Raw genomic sequence first — 15,408 nt, 5'->3', positions numbered from 1 at the left:
CCCTGCTTACCTGGGGTTTGTGCTCCGATTTTAATCTGGGCTCTTTTTGTGGTCGAGGGGTAAATGCTAAAGGGAATGAAGGGTGATGTTTATACAGACCAAGCTAATCAGAAACAGGGTGTGGGAAAGATTGCGTGGGGAATCCAAATATGCACTTCGTCCCAATGGCTGGTTTTAATCAAAAATATTGCAAATTCAGCTTCTGACCCGGCTGCGGGGACCATCCGAGAAATTACGTCACCTCTCTTCGCGGTCTGCTGGTGATATGTGACTGCTGAAGTTTGAATCTTGCCGCTTGTGTCAGAGCGTGACCCTCCCGAATAAATAGGGGTGTTTCTTCACCCCGTTCCTCAGACGCTCTCTTGGGCTGAGCCTGCTGCCAGGATGCGAACGCCGGCTGCGGGGGGGACAGGAGCCCTCGTGCTCCCGTGGCTGCTGCTGCTGCTGCTGGTGATGTCCCACTCGGCCAGCGCAGGTGAGCTTCTGGTCTCTTTGCAGGTCTCTCTCCCAGCCTGCCGTGGTCTTCGCGACGGGTGGGCATCACCTGCATCCTGCGCCGAAAGGGACCGGAGGAGACAGGGACTCCTCCTGGCTGTTTAGCCCAGGGTTTTTCTCGTAGCCGAGGCAAGACCATGACCGTCCTCCTTTGCTAGGACCCGGTTCGGCTTTCAGGAGCTGTGTGAGAGCAGGGTACCGAGGTAGAGGCACAGATAACCATGGAAAGGGACAATTTCTTTGGCTCTCTAAGAGATTCGGAGTTGCTGCATCTCTAAATAATGCCGTTTCTAAGTTGCCACCTTCTCTCTTTCTCAGCCATCCTGGAGGTGAACGGAAACCTGAACTGTAGGTGCGTAAAAACAGCTTCGGACTACATCAGTCCGAAGAGATACGAAAGCATTGAGATAAGACCTGTGGGAAGCACCTGCAGACGTACAGAGATCATGTAAGTGCCGTGGGTGGCTCGCGGAGCGGAAACCTGCTTTCTCCTCCGGCTCCCGCAGTGCCGTGGGCCAGCGCTGCACCTTTTCTTCCGCACCCAGCCTGCTTCTCTGCTCCTTTCCTGAAAACTAAAGCCTTTCAAAAATGCCGGCAAGCTCGCTCACGCTTCGGGGCTGAGAAACATCAGAGCCGAGCTGACCTGCCAGAGCTCCTCAGGACCTAAATGAGCCTTTCCAGCAGGGGAAAGCATGATTTCCTCATGCTGGTGCTTAGTGGGGAGCGTGTTTATGGGGCTGTTTGGAGGAAGCACATCCTTGGGCACCAAGGCAGGATGAGCCTTAACCAGTTTTTCCCACTACTGACATGCAATACCCCTGAGAGCAAACAGCACCTTGGGTCAAGCCCTTATCTCGTTACTCCTGTCCTGATTAAAGCAGTGTGTTAAGCAGAAGTGTAAGATTTCTTTAACTGCTTGGCGTTGATAGATTCGTAAATCTACAGAGAAAATTGTCTTTGAGCAGTCACCTCTGGGCTTCAAGCACGGTCTCTGCTCCGCACGGGAACGTGTTGCATCTTGCTTTTTCCTGACCGTCCCGTGGCTTCCCTCTGTCGCTTGCAGCTTGCTGTGATCTGCTGGCGCTGCAAATGAAAGCCGAGTCTTGCAGATCAGCTCTGGCTGCTCGAATCCCTGCCTTTGCAGGGGAGGGTAATGCTTGTAAACTCTCCTTGCATTTCAGAATTAAATTAAAATCTTCAGGGAAGGTTTGCGTGAATCCTGAGGCCCCTTGGGTAAAGAAACTGCTGAAGCGTATTGCTAGCACGTAAGTTGTTTTGATGAAAAACCTTTGGCTCAGGTAGCCCCGAACAGCATCCCATCACATCTGCGGTCCTGGGGAGCAGTCGCAGGACCGAGGGCTCTCGGGGGGCTGCTGGGGGGCCAAGGGACCCACTCCCAAGGCGATGAGGGGTGAGACCTCGCTGTGCGAAGCAGCATTCGGTCATTTGGCATGCTGGTGCTGCCATCCGTGGGTCGTGCTCTCCCCAGCTTGTGCACGGTGCCGCACCTCTGTAAAAAATTTTGGCAAAAAAAAAAAAAAAAAATTGCTGTGGGGGGGAGGGAACGGCAGGAGCAGGGTTTGCTCATTGCGAGTGCAATAGTGTGTCGACGCTTGGCTGGGAAAGCCGCCCTCCTTCGTCGTGCCCGGGTTTGTGGCATGGCAGAGGGGTGGCCGGGACATGTCCCTGCGGGTGATGCCTGCCCCGAGGAAATGGTGGTGACTTCCTTCAGTTGGGGCAGGAGCTTCCTCCCCCAGGACCCTGCTTTTTTCTGCATTCACACGTTTCTCCTCCTTCTGCTTTTTGCAGGAAGAAAAAATAAGTTTCCTGCTAAGGAAGTTGACGCTCGGAGCCCCGAGACAGGCTGGCAGATGATGCACAGGCGTGCAAACCTGGCCGCTCCTCGCTTCCCCCCCTTCCCGAAAGCCCCGTCTCCAGCCCCGGTGGCAGCCACTGCAGGGAGGGCGGCTGGCTGCTGTCCCCAGCCCCATGGCAGGTTCGTGGGGGTGATTCCCCCCTGCATTCGGTCCGTGGAGCAGCGTGAATATGAACCCTTCGTTTATTTACTTGCCTGTAGACTGTGAAGCCTTTCTCTGTCAGGGGCTGCTCCCGTCTCTGTAGGAACGACTCAGCGACTCGCTCCGTGCGAAGCACTCATCGACGGAGTGCGTGCCTGGGTTTTTTATTACGCAGTGTGGTGTGCCCTGTCCTGAGAGCTCAAGTCAAATAAAATTCAGGGTTTTTTTCTTCTTGTTGTATATTCCCTGGATCTCCTCGCTTTGAAGAAACTCAGCAGAGCTTTGATAAACCCCGCTGTCGTAGCCTTCCTGGAGCTGAATTTAATGTCATTTGCATCCGGCGCTCTTGTATTGATGCTCTTTCACAGATATGCCGCAGGCATTAAAATGTGCGTTTGAATATACGTCAGGTGAGGTATTTCTACTATAGACAGGGGAATGAGGGCAGCACCCAGGCGTGTGCCAGGCACAGTGAAAACCCCTTTTACGCAGAGGAATGAGACAGGGGTGGGGAAAGGTTTGTCCAAGGCAGCGACGGTAGCTGGGATGGGTGCATGTCTCAGCCCTGAACCGCCAGCAAGGGTCCGGCAGCCCCGGCACAGCCGGTGGGAAGCAAAGTTCCTTCCCGGCATAACCTGTTGTCTCCCTCGGTGCTGATTTGAGGGCACGGTGTTGGTGGCAGGGAGCCGGGTGATACAGCCAATGCACCCCACATCCAAGCGCCAGTGTTTGTTGATGGGGCTGGGCTTTGCAGGCAGCTGTAAGGCTTTTGAAAGCAATAAAGGCCGATAAGGAAATATAGGGGATGGGTACGAGGTCGCTTGGCAGAGTTTTGGGATAATCGGTCCCGGCGGGAAAGAGCAAAAGCAAATGCCACCAAAGCTCCGGCTGGGATGTGCCTTGCAGGGGGCAAATCTGGTTGTAGAAGAAATGGGTAATATCTGATCGTGCAAAAGAAGAAAGCACCCCAAAAACCTCCAGGCTTGTGTGGCTGTGTGGGCTAAGAAGAAGCGTTGGGGGAAATGACCAATATCTTTACAAGACCCGGCTTCATAGGAAGGGGAAAACGAAGCTGCTTTCAGGAAGCCCGGGCCCCCGCCAAGCTCCAAGCCGCTTTTTGTCAGTGGTGTTGCAAACTCAGCGAGCGCCGTCAGCAGGGAACAGAGACGGGCAAAACACACCTCCCGCCTGCGCCGCCTCACTTCTCCTATTTTCCGGCTCAAATAGGGGGATGCTGCCAGGGCCGGGGATGGGGCCGGCATGGCTGCGTGGGTGGCCCTGCTGCTGGGGGTGCTGCTGGTGACCCACCGCCCCGGGGATGCAGGTGAGGCTGGAGGGGGGAGGATGCTGGAGGGGGGGGTGAGGTTTTTGGAGGCAGCATCCCGCTGCCATCTCCAGGGTTTAAATACCGCTGAGGCTCTTTTGCAAGTGGGTGCAGTGATCCTGGTGGGACGTGGGGGGAGATGCATTGCCCAGAAAGGGTTTTGGGGATGGCGGTGGGTTTTCAGGCGATGCGTGAGCCACGGCCGTGTGCCCCTCCAGCTCTCCTGGAAGCCAACGGCAACTTGAGCTGCCGCTGTGCCAAGACCACCAGGGCCTTCATCTCCCCACGGAAATACAGCAGCGTCGAGATCCGGCCAGTGGGGAGCAGCTGCCGGCGCCTGGAGGTGGTGTAAGTGGCTCCCGGGAGGGTACGAGCCCTCTGCTCCCCACCCCATTCTCCCTGAATTATTTCGGTTTCGTGCTCTTTTTCTTTATGGGAAGCGCAGTGGGGGCTCGGCCGCTTCAGCCCCTCCACTGGAGGAGGGGGAAGTGCTGAAACCCCGCGTTTTTTTCTAGGATTAAGTTAAGAAGCCTGGAGAGGGTCTGTGTGGATCCTGACAGCCCTTGGGTGAAGAAACTGCTGCAGGACCTCCCTAACCTGTAAGCCCCGCTCCACCCTGAGCGAAAGGGGCTCCCGGCGGGACCGGGGGCATCCCGTGGGGACCGGTCTTCACATGTTTCTCCCCCCCTTCTGCTTTTGGCAGGAGGAAGAAAGAGGCTCCCCACTGAGGAAGCTGCCACCGGCGGGACGGCCAGATGTGCCGAGCCTGAAACTGGACCCCCCCCATCCCGCTGTCGCCTTGCCCCCGTGCGGAGGGGAGCACGCTGCGGTGTCATGCCCTGAGCTCCAAAAGCTCCTCTGCATTTTATGCATTTAAGCCCTTGAAAATGCCGGTCTCCTCTAGCCCACCCTCCCGCCCGGTGGCCATGTGCTGGCTGTCCCCTTCGGGCACAACCTATCGGGTCTAATAAAAGCAGCAGCCCTCAGTCCCTGTCACTTGCATCCCTTCCTGCGGCGTGCCAGGGGCTTGGGAGCAAGACCCCTGGGGCTCACCGGTGTTTCTCCACCGAGAAACATGGGGCAAGCAGGAGGTTTTAGGAGGTGGCCACGGTGCTTTCCGCCTTTTTTGGCGGGGAGGTGGCACGGGCCACGTGTGACGGGGAGGAAGCAACAGCAGGGAAGTCGAAGCGCGAGGCAGCTCCTTTCTCTCCCCGGGGCGTTTCCCAGCCTGCAAAATCCCCAGCGGGGCTGGCTATAAAGCAGCCCCCGTGGCTAGTCGGGGTGGGCAGTGAGGATGCGGCTGCTGCCGGCGGCGCTGGCCCTGGCCCTGCTCCTGAGCAACTTGGTACCGGGGGGCGGTGAGTGATGCTGGGGTGTCCGTCCGTCTCCCCCCTCCAAATCCCTAGGCAAAGGCCTTGCTGCCCCGGATGGGGCCGAGCATGGGCTCCTCTAAGCTTTTAAATTTGTCTCTTGCCTATCTTTGAGCTTGAGTTTCTCTTTTAAACCCGGTGGCTAAGCTGGAGGGGGATGCCTGGGACCGGGAGGGATTTGCCTGATGGGTTTAAGCTGCTTCTCTTCAAGACCCCCGTGATACTCGATTGCTTGGTGGGTGGGCGACGGGTTTAATTCATAAAATGTTGGTTAAGATTTCAAACCCTGAAGCTAAGGTCCCTCCGCATGCATGAAAAGAAAGCTTTGAGACTCTGCCAGGAGGGATTAGCCTTGCGTCAGCCTCTCTGCTCTCGTTGCTTGCCACTGCAAACCACATTAACACAAGCCCGTCCCTGCAAATGGCCCTGTGGGCACCGGGGAGGGGATGGGACGGTGGCACGGGGACAAGTGGCATGGGGGTGGCAGCAGGAGGGGGGTGTCCCCATCTGCCTTCTCCGCGGGGGGCCGAGACCTGGGTGTGGGCTGCTCTCGGGCGCAGGTCTGTCACTGGAGAGCCTGCTGACCAACATGAGGTGCAAGTGCATCAAATCGACCGCCCAGGTCATCAACTTGGGGCTGATCCTTGCCATCGACGTTACGCCGCCGGGTATTCACTGCAGGAGGAAGGAGATCATGTGAGTGGAAAGCCTGCAAACCCATTCCTGCAAATGGCTTGCTCACGTACCAGTGCAAAAATACGTGGGCGCTTGCACCCTCGCTGAAGTCCCCAAATCTTGCGGTGACTCTTGCAAGGTGCAGGCGTGGGATGCCGCTGCCTGTTTTAATTGGGGTTACCCCCAGCGTGGCTCATGGAGCCAAGGTCGAGGCCCAAAAAATCCCGTCCATCTCCCAGCAAGGGTGGCGGGGGTGTTGCTCGTAACCGCGCCGGGGGGCGAGAGGGGTTTTCTCTGCAGACAGCAGCGTGGTTAGAAAAACTTTGGGGAAGCGGTGTGCGTGGGGTTGAAAGGGTCTCGTTGCCTTGCAGCCTCACCCTGAGGAAGAACAAGAAGGTTTGCGTGGCCCCCGAGGCACCCTGGATCCAGCTGCTCATCCACAAGCTGACGCAGAGGTACGCAACGCCCAGCGACCGAAAAACAAGCGGCGTATCAAACGTATTGGCAGGACGATCCCCTCCTCTTGACTGCTTTATTTTCATTTCTTTCCTCCCCCCCAATCTGCAGGAACGCCACCAAAAAAGAAGCGGCGGCGCGGCTGCGGCGAGAAGTGGCGTGGTGGGCTGGGGGAGCGGAGCGGTGGTGCTGGCCCCCTCGCAGATCTCCCGCCACGTCTCTTCCTCTGTCCGGATACAGTAACAAATAACCAGCCACGGTTATTTATTCCGGGGACAGCAGTGATATGAGCCCTCCGTGCCGAGATATGCCTGGTTTCGCGGCACAACGCTGGCGCTTGCTCTGCTCGCGGGGTTTTGGCAGGGGGTAGGAGCCTTCCCCTGCTCCCCCCCAAAAAAAGGCTTTCCCCTCTGTTCCTGCACACAACGGCAACCTGTCCCGGGCACCATCAATAAAAGGATGAGCGTGCTTCCCCCCCCGGCTGCGCCAGCTCTTTCTGCACGGATTTGTGTAAAAATTGGGATTTTTGGGGGGCGGGGGAGTTAGACCGGACTATGGCACCGTGAAGCCCTCGGCCGCTTTGCCGCAGGGCGCTTCCTAACGCGCCGCCTTTCCTCTGCCCCGAGTTTTTGTGCCTTTTTCTGACAGCTCCTGGGAAGAGCGGGTCGTGCTGTGGGACGCTGGCAGGAGTTGGATGGGATCTGACCCCTGCAGCCCCACGGTGCTGGCTCCCAGTTGTGCAAGCGCAGGAGAAAGGGGAGATACTGGGAAATTCCCCAGTGACTGGGTGAGGCTCTCTCCGTGGACCCCCATTTTCCTGGCATAGGAAATGCAGGGATTCCCCCGCAGGGACCCCGGTATGGCACAGCGACGTCCCTTGGCCACGTGGACCGAGGCGACGCAGATGTGACTTGCAACCCTGCACAAAATTATCACCGTTTAAAAATCGGGCTTGGCCATGCTGGTAGTGGGCGTCTGAGGTCTGGGGACTTCCCCAAAGGGGTAGGAACGGAATTTGTGTCACCCACCCCACCACCCTGGATGCCAAAAGTGCGGCCCAGGGCAGTGGCAAGCTGTGGAAGACCCAGCTGGTCCCCGTGTCCCCCTCCTTCCCGCCCTGTGCTTCTCAGGAACCACAGCAGGGGACAAGAGTGGTTGCAAAAGGGCCGTTTATTGCCTACAGAAGGAAATAAAATTACACAGGTGGGAAGAAACAAGCAGATATTTAGCCCTATCCATCATGTGTGAGCAGTACCCCATCTCCATGGTGCAGGTGTGTGTGTTTAAATTAAAAAAAAAGAAAAAAAAATTAAAAAGGGAAGAAAAAAAAGTAACAGTTCAGGGTTTTGAGGACCTCCCTTTCCCAAGCTGCCCTAAGGTTACAGAAAGGCAAGGCTGCTTAGCTCAGTCATCGTCGTTATTTTGTCCAGGCCAGGTCTGTGCAGGGGAGCAGGTCTTCCCCCTGCCTGGGTCCCCGCCGTCCCCACTCGATGGGAATTCGCTTTCTCGGTGAGTTTTTCATTGCAAAGTATAATTACGGCAGGAATCGCACCGTGGCGTGGCGCTTTCTCCAAAACACAAGTTCTTTCAGAGGGAGAGAAACAAAGGAACCTTTTGTAAGAGCAAAGGAGAGAGCTGGAGAGAAGGTTTCTTACTATTAATGCTCACAGGAAACACGGAATAAGCAAGTTACTCAAGTTTTTTTGCTCAGGTCTCGGTTGAAGGCTGCTGCTTTTGCAAGCGCGGTGCCTAGGGCTGGTGTCAAACTTTGCAAAGCTGTTTGCCTGGGAGACCTGCCCGGTGCCCACGGCAGGGCTGGCGGGGAAGGCAGCCTCCCCCGGCCCCCCGGCTGGTGACGGTGCTGCGGGGCTGCCGCGGGGCAGGCGAGGCAACACTGGGGCTGGGGGCCAGCAGTGGCTCCGGCCTCTGCAGGCAGCAATTTCCCCATGCAAGAGCCCAGCGCGCTCTCGATTTAAAGCGAAGCCACCATTTCCATAAAATGAGACGTAAACCCCCCCTAAAATTTTAGCATAAGCGTGGCCGGGAGTGACAGTGCAGCTTCCCCCCTCTCCACGTGCACTTCCATCTTTTGAGGGACAGGACCTTGCGGTTGCAAAGACAACACACAAGAAAGAAATCCAACTAAAAAAAAAAAACCCTGCCCTCCCAAAATAACCAGCGTGAAATGGGGCGGGAGGGGGACCCCGGGTTCCCATCACCGCTGCTCCGGTCCAGCCTGTGAGTTTATGAATTAAGGGCGTATTTAGCTAACATGGTACACACAAACACTTTAATTGCTCAGCAAACAAACACACGATGCAATAATTAAAAATGGAAAACAAAGCCGAAGTCATGTAACATGTCACTTGTAAAGAAAGCCACCGTGAGGAGGGGTTTTTTTGGTTGGGTTTTTTTTTTGCTTTGGAACAAAGACAATTACAGACAAATGCAAACTCAGTGAATGCCTAAATTGTAGGAACTGTTTAACAAAGAGGACAAGACCAAGTACCAGGATCACTCAAACCTTCACCACTCAAACAGTGAGAGATTTTGCAAGCTAAACACACCGTACGATTGCAGAGGGGAGGGAAAAAAGAGAAAGAGTCATATCACTTGGCGTGCTTTGCCATCAACGCTGTTTAAAACACCCTAAAGTACCAAAGTACCCGAGCGTTTCTCTATCCTCACGCCTATCTTCAGATATACTCCAAGAAACTGTAGCCCTGAAGTCCGTCATCCTCGGGCATAGCCAAACCAGCAAACTTTATCGTCTCTTATTACCTTTTACAGAGTCAAATCATTTCTCTTAGGATGAAGGAGTTCTTTAAAGGTGTTAATTTTGTCCCTTTTCTGATGGTGCAATGCCTGTGCCTGCCTCATCCGCTCCGTTTTTTGTCCCTGCTCTTGTTTCCTGGAGGAAAAGCAAACCCATGGTCGGTGTCAGTGCCAAGAGTGGTCACAGGAGAAGATGCTGTATCACTTAGAGCTGTGCCTGGATCTAGAGCCTTATAATCTCCTCCTAAAATTGTTTTTAATCTTAAAGTGAGTTCTTGGCTGATTCTTGGCATAGAGACTTAAGACATGAACGGTTTCCACCAGGTTCTCTTGGGGTTTGTGCCGCCTTTGAACACTGAAGGGTGAGAAAGTACGTGACTATACTTCTGTAATCTTATAAAAAACTGATGAGCCGCATAGCGCAAGATGCTTTTCCTCACTATGAGATGGAGAGAGTCAGCTAATAACAGCGTCTGTCAGAAAAACCCAAACCTCTCTGCACCTAGGGCTCATTTCTCTTCCGGTCTCTAACCAAGCAGGTCCTCCGCCCCCCTGGGTAAAACCCCTCCAAGACCAAGCACTTCATCTCCTTTTGGGACACGCGAAATTAGGTTTTTCAATGCGCGTGCTTGGTGCCGAAACCATACCGCTTCTGAAGCCAAGACGAACTTCGGCGAGTCTTGTATGCTGCCTCGCTTCCTACCGGGCAGTTTTGGTTGCAAAGATCGCCCGGAAAAACATCACACCTCTGTGGTGACCAAGTAGGACAACGACCTGCTGCTCTTTTATGTTGACAGCCTGATTTTAGCTGAAGCACCTCCTGCTGCTGCCTGGTGTACCAGCGTGCCAGATACGGATGCGCTCAGATCAGTCATCTCCCCATACGACAGGGAGAGGGTCCTTCCTTAGCTTTAAATCCGGCCTTAGATCTTCATTACCATTACAAAAAAATATCTATGCAGAAGCCAAGAACAGGGGAATCGTAATTACGTATAAAGCTGAGCTCGCTGGGGAGAGGACAACTGCTATTTGCGATTAAACTCCCTTTTAAACCAGTACGAGGGTGCGTATCACATCTGTGTGATATTTCTTAATGCAGGCTATTGATTTGGTTTGGATAAGACTAAAAGACCTTTCACTCAACCTCGCTATGCCAAGTTTCATGCCAAAGGAAGGTTTTGATGCTAGAAGCTGAAAATGCACCGTGGAAATGAAGTAACTGCTGCTGTGTTGCTGGGTTTAAACCCGATCTTAATACCAGCTGCCACTTCTGGCTTCTGCTCCTTACCAAGAACAATACTGAGTTCCTGGTCTAGGAATCCTTAAAGTGTTTCCTGAACCTGTCTTCTAAATTAACAGAGAAACTCTGAATTTCAACAAGCCCTTTTGGCTTCCCCCCGCCACCTCACCAAAACCAACCTCCAGAGAAACAAGTGATATGAACCTTTGAGGTCTCAAGTTCTCGCTCACGATTCGGAGCTGATGTCTCATGAGCCGGGTGTGGAAAGCTGGTCTCCAAAAGCCCAATATTCAGGATTAAGTGGGAGCTGCAGATGCTCAGCATCTTTGTAAAGTGGGCCTTGGAAGTTCAAGAGCGTGAACGTGGATTTAGGAGTCTCCGCAGCAAAGCCAGCAAGGTGGGAGACCATCAGCCACCCGCAGCGTTACCCGAACGCTGAAGATCACGGTGCGGTTTTGAAGGTACGTTAGGTCAGTGGCAAGTGCTTCTGAAAAGGTTAAGAGTTAAAGATTTTGGCTTTCTAGTCTGTAAAACACAGAACAGCGAGGACTTGGGACTAATGCAACTTTGAATGTGTCTGCAGACTGAACAGGAGTGGCTTCCAACAGACAGAGAAAGCTTACCGATAAAATGAAATATTTTCTCAACGAATGCTAGAAAGAGACGACAAAAGCTTTTAACGAGGCAAATGGGAAGGAAAGCTGGTCTCAGACCCCATTGTGCCATACCTGACTTCAGCGTGTGGTACGCAAATGTTCACGCTCCTTACATTGAAATAAGGAAACAAAAATATTCAGCTACATTGTACAAAATTCTCTTTTTTTTTTATATATATATACACACACAAAACCCCATATCTAACAGATTTACCATATTGAATTTTAAAAAGTTGCTTGTAGAAGGGTGTTGGATTTTTTTTTCTCTGCTTGCTTTAGGCAGTGCTGTTGCTTAGAAGTTGACACCAGGCACCGTATTTTTGAAAGCAAACCAAGCCAGCGAGGAGCAGTAAAGGACTTAGAGCTTTTTTCCCAGGCGTTGGCTGCGAGGGCACTGCGACGTGCTGGGAACCGAGGGTCAGTGATGGAGAGAACGGACGGTTTCCCATCCATCTCTGCTTAAGGTTAGGGATATTTCGCTTCGTATTACTCCCTCTCCCCTAGAAAACACCCTACCGCCAGCCTCCATCTGGGTCAAAAGAAAATTAGCATCGCCATCTGGATGATGCATATGTTTACCAAAAGGGATCTCATCCTACGCGCGAGGCTGACGGCTGCCTGCTCCCTGCTCCCTCTCTTCTGAGAGCAGAAAATCGCTACGGAGAGCGGCGTTGCTGCTCGGCTGGAAAAAAAGCGCAATCCCCTTACTGCTCCTGCCGGGAAAGGAAAAAAAAAAACCAGAAGGAAAACGGGAAGGGAGCCAGACATGTGAAAGGCGGGTAAACATGTCCCCGGTTATGTGCATCGACTGAAACATAAACAAGACTCTTTTTTTTTTTTAAATCCAGAGGTTTTGTGCAATGTCTGTTAAAATAACTTTTTTAAAAAAAAATCGCACAGCGTAATGGAAGTTCGGAAGTGCATTTCGCAGCAGAGAAAATCCAATTAAACACCTTCCCGCAACAGAACACTTCAAATGGTTAGAAACCAAAGGAAAGTCAAACTTAAGCAGTTTACAATGTTTGCCAGGGTTTGGTTTTTTTTTTCATCCCCATCCTCTCCAACCCCGATATTACAAAAGATTGTTGTTGGTTTTTATTTTTATTAATAAACGGGCTCCTCTGCAGTTCATATACAATCATAGGTGAATTTTAAATTCCATTTTATACAAACATCTCAAAAAATATTGGGAGTGAAGTATGGTAGGAAATATTGCTCATGTTGCTAGTTAACATGCGTGTAGGAAAAGGAGGAGAAGGGTTTGTTAGTGCACACCTCCAGAGCAGAGCACCCCCCCCTCCAAAAAAGATACAGTAGCTGATTACAGAAAGGTAATGTCCACAAAATTAAGTTTTTCATGCTATTCTACTTTCCAGTACTATACTCTCAAATCGCTTTCGCAATTTATCTGCAATGGCTAGGTGTCGAACGCTGAGGTATATTAAAAAAGAGATACCTGCACCTAGAGAAAAATCCGTCTTTAGAAAGGGCTTTTTTTTTTTTTTTGGTGCTGCACAAAGCAATTGCTGTACAGGAATTTCACCCAGCTACGACCAGTTCCAATTTACAGCAGACAATAGATGACGCCTCCATTTTTTTAGGCACTTCTTTTAAAAGGGAGTTGTCGTTTCGCCGAACCGATGTTTGCGTTCTGTCCCACGCCACCCCTCCCCGGCCCCCAACAAGAGTCAGGGAACAGCTTCTACTCTAGGTCCAATTGATTATTTTTTTTTCCCTCTGGATAATTTCCTATGTATAAAACGACAAAGGAAATGTTTAATTAAAGAGTAGAGGAACAGCCTGACTTAGTTTTGCAAGACAGAAGATGGCTCCTTAGTATTTAAAACTGATTTCACAATTTAAATTTGACTTTTTAAAGTATACGAATGAGACATAAATATAGGCTATCAATCTGTTTAAAAATTTCATTCACATAATGGAAAATTTTTTCATTTATTAAAAATATCACATTTTGAGACTAGAAACAGTAAAGTGCATGAAAAGTTTAAAATATAAATTCAAGAAAATCTTATAGCAGCAAAAAAGCAGAATAAAGAAAAACTTAAAAACACAGACACAACCTTTTCCTATCACTGTGCCATTTTTTTTTTTAAACATTAAGCAGCCAACCAATTTTTCAGAAAATTGCATTATGTTTAATGCCTCTTGAGGCACAAGGTTTTGAACTGGCCACCTAGAGCATAAAAAGAAAAAAAAAAAAAAAAAAGTTTTCCAACACATCCAAAGAGCATTAACAGTTGGGAATGAACCAGCAGCTTTTTAATTCAACCCTGACCGACAACAGGAAAGAAAGATTATTAAAAAAGTGTGATGGTTATTTGGCAACTAGGGTCAGGAAAAATAATCCAAGGAATGATTACGGCTACTGCTCGCTCCCCCAGTGAAAAAAGCATGCCGACAGCTACTCCGCGTGCCCTTCGGAGACAGAAGAAAGATCATTTCCAGCGGCTTTTTCCTGTAACCTACGCTTAAGCATTTAATCCCAAGTTTCCCATCTTTGCAACCGAACTTCGGAAAAGGGAACCCAGGACGGATTTGCAACTTCTTTCTTCACCCGGAACCCAAACGCTCGCAACGGCTCGCTTCAAGTGCAATTTCTTACCATGTCTAAGTCCTGCTCCCAAACTGTGCTGCTGAACAGCGTGTCGCCCTGGCTTGCCGAGGCAGAGAGGCAGCTCTGTTTCACAGAGGTCCTTTGGATCTCTGCGTATCTCGCCCAGAGAGGACCGAGTTCTTCAGAGCTCCGGAAAAAAGTCGCCGTGGCATCTGCTGAGCAAGCGATCTATACACAGCATTAAACGCTCACCTGCAAAGTCCTGTGAGACGTAGCTTCGCTGGAAATTTCGTTGTAAATGAAATTGCATCAGGAGAATTTAGACCTCACATTTTATCACGGATATTAAGCCATCTTTGGTTTTCTAACAGTAGTTAGACAAGGGGCAGGGCCACACTGCTAATCATTTATAGTCAGGTATTAAGTGCTTCGCTAATGTGCAAAATTTATTTTGGATGCAGAGTTCAGTCTCCGTTTTGGGTTGAAACAAACAGTATTTCTAATATTCTTCCTACAAAATAAGCATTTCTATTTTTGTTTTTCTTTCTCCTAAAAGGTTGGCTCATTTTGCCACGTTCTGGAAAAAAGCATTATCTTGAAATATGTTAATAAGCAAGTTTTTAATTTCATTTGTCCATTTATAAGTGCAGCTTCCTACCGAAAAGAAAAAGCTTGCCAGTTTAAAAAAAAAAATTAAATTAAAAACCTGGAAAGGGAATAATACTTTGGTTCCAGCCCTAGTGCCAAATGATACCAATATGCACCAAAATGTGCAAAATCTCATATCAAACACGTAAGGAAAGGAGCTTGAAGAAGCAGCTTAAGGTTGGCCATACTTCACTCCTATATACTTTGATTTACAACTGTACAGGTCCATAACAACAGGTCCTTGCCCTCAAAGGGGCAGGGCTCCACTACCTCCTGTTAGGCAAGTGCACACCGTTGACAAGAGGCAGGAGCGGAGGATGGAGTTCGAGTTGTGTTAACAGTGAGAAGTGGTCTGAAGGGATGTGAGGGTGTGGACACCCAGTGATGTTGTTGTCAACCAGCCACTGAGGGTCCAAAGGCCCCAGGACACCAAGCACGTTCATGTGAGTGTTGGAATAGAAAATGTAGTCAATCACACCCTAGGGAGAAAGAGAAACACGACAGTGAGAACAGAGCTCGCTTCTGGCAACCTGAACTCGACTGGCTTCTGGCTGCAATTCGCAGGAAGAGGCACAGCGCTGGAATTAGGGTAAGAAACGCCTGTGGCGTTTTGCGTTCAAAGCGCCGCATCCGTTCTCATTAAGTCACTGGCCAGAGCCAGGTCAGAAGCTTAAAAACACCAGCAAATCAAGGATTTGTGTGCGGTAGGAAAGTGTCCAGCGAGTGTAGGAACCAGTGATGAAGCACTTACAGGAACAAAGAGAAAGACAGCCAACGGTCAGAAAATTAAGACAGCATCCTGGGGAGACCAGGTCAATGTCTGTCATTTCAGAAAAATCGCTGCTTACTTTGAAATCAAAAGTGTAATTGGTGTAAGGCATCAAGTTGTTTTCATAGGCGCTCTTGAGTTGGAAGCCATGTGTAATTCTTCCTTCAGAAGCCCCGTTTTTTCCATTGCCACTGAAGTTCATGAGACACTCGTTATAACGCAACTCCTTGAAGTCCTTGTGGTTGTCAGCTACTATGCCATTGCTTAAGTATTCCACTACACCTGTTTGCAAAGGAAAGGATTCAGGGAGTTGCTTTAAAATACAACGTTCGGGGAACGTTGGCCTCGGAGTTAAAAACCAAAACACCAACAAGACACCCCATGAGATTCGCAAAGAGCTTTCCATC

The 15,408-nt window shown here is 50.7% G+C and overlaps 5 protein-coding genes across 10 annotated transcripts in view; 4 read left to right on the top strand and 1 right to left on the bottom strand.

Annotated features, from left to right (window-relative positions):
• Window positions 1–943, top strand: part of CCNG2 (cyclin G2) — a 44,153-nt gene extending 43,210 nt beyond the window's left edge. Inside the window, exon 9 of one of the 2 annotated variants that reach the window (XR_012042832.1) lies at window positions 814–943. The gene's annotated coding sequence lies outside the window, so the exon portion shown is untranslated. Of the gene's footprint in view, window positions 1–199; window positions 320–813 lie in introns of those variants that run through there. The other variant, XR_012042833.1, reaches the window with a different exon arrangement.
• On the top strand, window positions 352–2,760 carry LOC140652498 (C-X-C motif chemokine 2-like). Its single transcript, XM_072863378.1, has 4 exons — window positions 352–475; window positions 814–943; window positions 1,677–1,760; window positions 2,305–2,760. Exons 1-4 carry the CDS (start codon window positions 385–387, stop codon window positions 2,315–2,317), a joined length of 318 nt encoding a protein of 105 aa, XP_072719479.1. The 5' UTR covers window positions 352–384; the 3' UTR covers window positions 2,318–2,760.
• LOC140652499 (alveolar macrophage chemotactic factor-like) lies at window positions 2,407–4,810 on the top strand. Of its 2 annotated transcripts, none has more exons than XM_072863380.1 (5): window positions 2,407–2,491; window positions 3,741–3,837; window positions 4,056–4,185; window positions 4,353–4,436; window positions 4,541–4,810. In XM_072863380.1, exons 2-5 carry the CDS (start codon window positions 3,774–3,776, stop codon window positions 4,563–4,565), a joined length of 303 nt encoding a protein of 100 aa, XP_072719481.1. In that variant the 5' UTR covers window positions 2,407–2,491; window positions 3,741–3,773; the 3' UTR covers window positions 4,566–4,810. The 2 variants fall into 2 exon arrangements, with proteins under 2 accessions (XP_072719481.1, XP_072719482.1); XM_072863381.1 differs by lacking the exon at window positions 2,407–2,491 and adding an exon at window positions 2,859–2,902.
• A 76-nt stretch (window positions 4,811–4,886) lies between these two features.
• Window positions 4,887–6,768, top strand: LOC140652267 (C-X-C motif chemokine 2-like). Its single transcript, XM_072862786.1, has 4 exons — window positions 4,887–5,195; window positions 5,768–5,903; window positions 6,254–6,337; window positions 6,450–6,768. The coding sequence occupies exons 1-4, from the start codon at window positions 5,132–5,134 to the stop codon at window positions 6,586–6,588; spliced, it is 423 nt and encodes a 140-aa protein (XP_072718887.1). The 5' UTR covers window positions 4,887–5,131; the 3' UTR covers window positions 6,589–6,768.
• A 7,419-nt stretch (window positions 6,769–14,187) lies between these two features.
• The window catches only part of CNOT6L (CCR4-NOT transcription complex subunit 6 like), a 31,545-nt gene continuing 30,324 nt past the window's right edge, over window positions 14,188–15,408 (bottom strand). For all 4 annotated transcript variants that reach the window (XM_072861100.1, XM_072861101.1, XM_072861102.1 and 1 more), the window contains 2 exons: window positions 15,081–15,283; window positions 14,188–14,711 (listed from right to left, as the gene is read on the bottom strand). In XM_072861100.1, coding sequence (XP_072717201.1) covers window positions 14,499–14,711; window positions 15,081–15,283 — 416 coding nt within the window. In that variant the 3' untranslated portion in view covers window positions 14,188–14,498. The remainder of the gene's footprint in view (window positions 14,712–15,080; window positions 15,284–15,408) is intronic.

Source organism: Ciconia boyciana, chromosome 5 (genome assembly GCF_034638445.1).
Source record: "Ciconia boyciana chromosome 5, ASM3463844v1, whole genome shotgun sequence".
NCBI lineage: Eukaryota > Metazoa > Chordata > Aves > Ciconiiformes > Ciconiidae > Ciconia > Ciconia boyciana.
This window is presented reverse-complemented; position numbering and strand designations above follow the sequence as displayed.